Genomic DNA, 2060 nt, shown 5'->3' with positions numbered 1-2060 from the left:
GACACCTGAAACTTGTGCTGCACACAACTGTCCTTGTTTCACTTGAAATGCACTTCTTAAGAAAATATTGCAGAGCAATAGTGATGGTCCTGCTGCTGCACAAAATGTCCAAAATACTGGTTTGATTCTTTTCTCATCACTGATGTGGTGTGCTAATTATATTAGAGGATACATATTTCTGCACCGGTAACAACAGGGATAAACTGGAGGAACAGCAAAACAAGCTACCTGTCGGTCCACCTCTGGCAGCAGTTGCAGCAGCTGCTGCTGTGAGTGTGTGGGGAAGGCCGAGAAGGTCCGGACGTTGATGAGGGCTCGGATGTTGGTGTTGACCAGGATAGAGCCTGGTGTTTCAAAGTCTACATCCACCCCTCCTCGACTCCTCTTCATGGGCCCTGTCACAATAGAAAAAACACAAAATCAAAACACGTTTAACTCATCCCTGCAGCCTGATGCTGAAGCTGTTTCTATGTTCGAGGATGTGAGCACATAAAGTCACACAAAGACGTTTTCTTGTCTAATGTTTTTGACACGCCTGCTGGTTACTTAGTCGATGAACTGACTGAATTAAACCCTTATTTATTGTTTCGACAGTATGATTTCCATCTTGTTTTAATGTTGGTTATCTGTAATATTTACAATAATGAAGTCTGATCTATCATCTGCATTCTGAATTCTGTCGTTTATGAATGGTGTTAATGCTGTTATCAGGATGAGAGCAGTTCTTACCTGAGGGGACATGTTCTCCATTCACTTTCAGAGGGGTGAGGACGACACGTGGCATCATGACAGCTTTCTTTCTCTGCCTCCCTGACTGTAGAGACATGGTGGAATGGGTAAGTGCAGACAGTTAGACAGCACTGGGGGTGTAACGGCATGTTAAACTGCTGGTACGGGAGTTTAATTTACATTAACGATAAATACGTCTCAGTTGTTGTAATGAAGTTTAATGTTACTCATTTTATACTTGAGTGTCCACAAGTCAGAGTGCTGAACTGTTACAAGAGGACTAATGATCAATCAGAGACTCATAGTTGCTTGGAATCTTTTTCAGAATAAATGATTGACAGAAAGGTTAATTTATGCCTTACTTTTGTTTTCTCTACTGTACCAGAAACGTACCTCCCAAAACCAAGGAACACGTCACATCACACCCTGTAACAGTTCAACTCTACAACAAACACTGTGGCAGCACCGCAGAATTTCACTGAATCCATTCAAACTGAGCACATTAACGTTTCCATTGTTGACATGGAGCGGCCACCGGCTCCGTCGAGGCTTCTGACCTGTCTTGAGCGGCTCAGCCTGGTCTGGGCGTGTTGGGTCTGCTGTGTGTCGGTGCGTCCTTGCTGTCCTGCTGCCCTGCTGAGGCGGGTCTGGGGCTGGGTGGATGGAGCCTGCAGCTCTGCGGAGCACGAAGCACTGGACGAACTCTCATCTACCGAGACTTGAAGCCAAGGAAAAATATATCCTGTTATTAACATGTCTGAACAGTGAAGACACCGTCATTGGTGAACAGTGGCCAGTACCCTCATGGAATAAAGAACACATCCTCAAAAGATTTTTTTAAAAAAACAGCATCTCAACAAAAAGCAGCACAGACACAACTTCACATAATAAATAATTGCTGGATATTTCACTACCCAGGGTTTCATCTACTTATCATTCACAACGGTATTATCTCTACGATTCTTCTGAAAAGCAGATCCTATTCTAAATTATAATCTGATCGACTAACGTTTGCCGATAGTGCCGTTTCTCAGCGTGACTCTGGTGTACGTAATGAGAGGTCATAAGCGTGTGGTGTAGTGTTACCATCATTGTCTGCGCTGGCAGCAGCGGTAGTCTCAGTGGAGTCACAGCTCTCCTGCTCAGCCGCCTCATTGGGGCCGACTGGGGCTGCAGCTGAGCCCGACACTGGGGTGCTGCTGCTGGACCCTGGAGGAACGGCGCTGCCAGCCGGCTCTGATGGCGTCTCTGACTCCGAGGTTGCCTTTGTCCATTGGAGAGCGTTTTTCTACAAAGTGGGAAGAGTAAAGCGGTTAGCAGGCCCACTGAAC

The 2060-nt window shown here is 45.8% G+C and overlaps 1 protein-coding gene across 2 annotated transcripts in view; it reads right to left on the bottom strand.

The window, feature by feature from the left end:
* Positions 1–2060, bottom strand: part of asxl1 (ASXL transcriptional regulator 1) — a 16489-nt gene that overhangs the window by 6116 nt on the left and 8313 nt on the right. For both annotated transcript variants that reach the window (XM_008282558.1, XM_008282559.1), the window contains 4 exons: positions 1816–2017; positions 1287–1447; positions 730–814; positions 229–395 (listed from right to left, as the gene is read on the bottom strand). In XM_008282558.1, coding sequence (XP_008280780.1) covers positions 229–395; positions 730–814; positions 1287–1447; positions 1816–2017 — 615 coding nt within the window. The remainder of the gene's footprint in view (positions 1–228; positions 396–729; positions 815–1286; positions 1448–1815; positions 2018–2060) is intronic.

This window comes from Stegastes partitus, unplaced genomic scaffold (assembly GCF_000690725.1).
Source record: "Stegastes partitus isolate 25-593 unplaced genomic scaffold, Stegastes_partitus-1.0.2 Scaffold276, whole genome shotgun sequence".
Lineage (NCBI taxonomy): Eukaryota > Metazoa > Chordata > Actinopteri > Pomacentridae > Stegastes > Stegastes partitus.
Note: the sequence above shows the minus strand (reverse complement) of the source record. Positions and strands in the feature narration are given on the sequence as shown.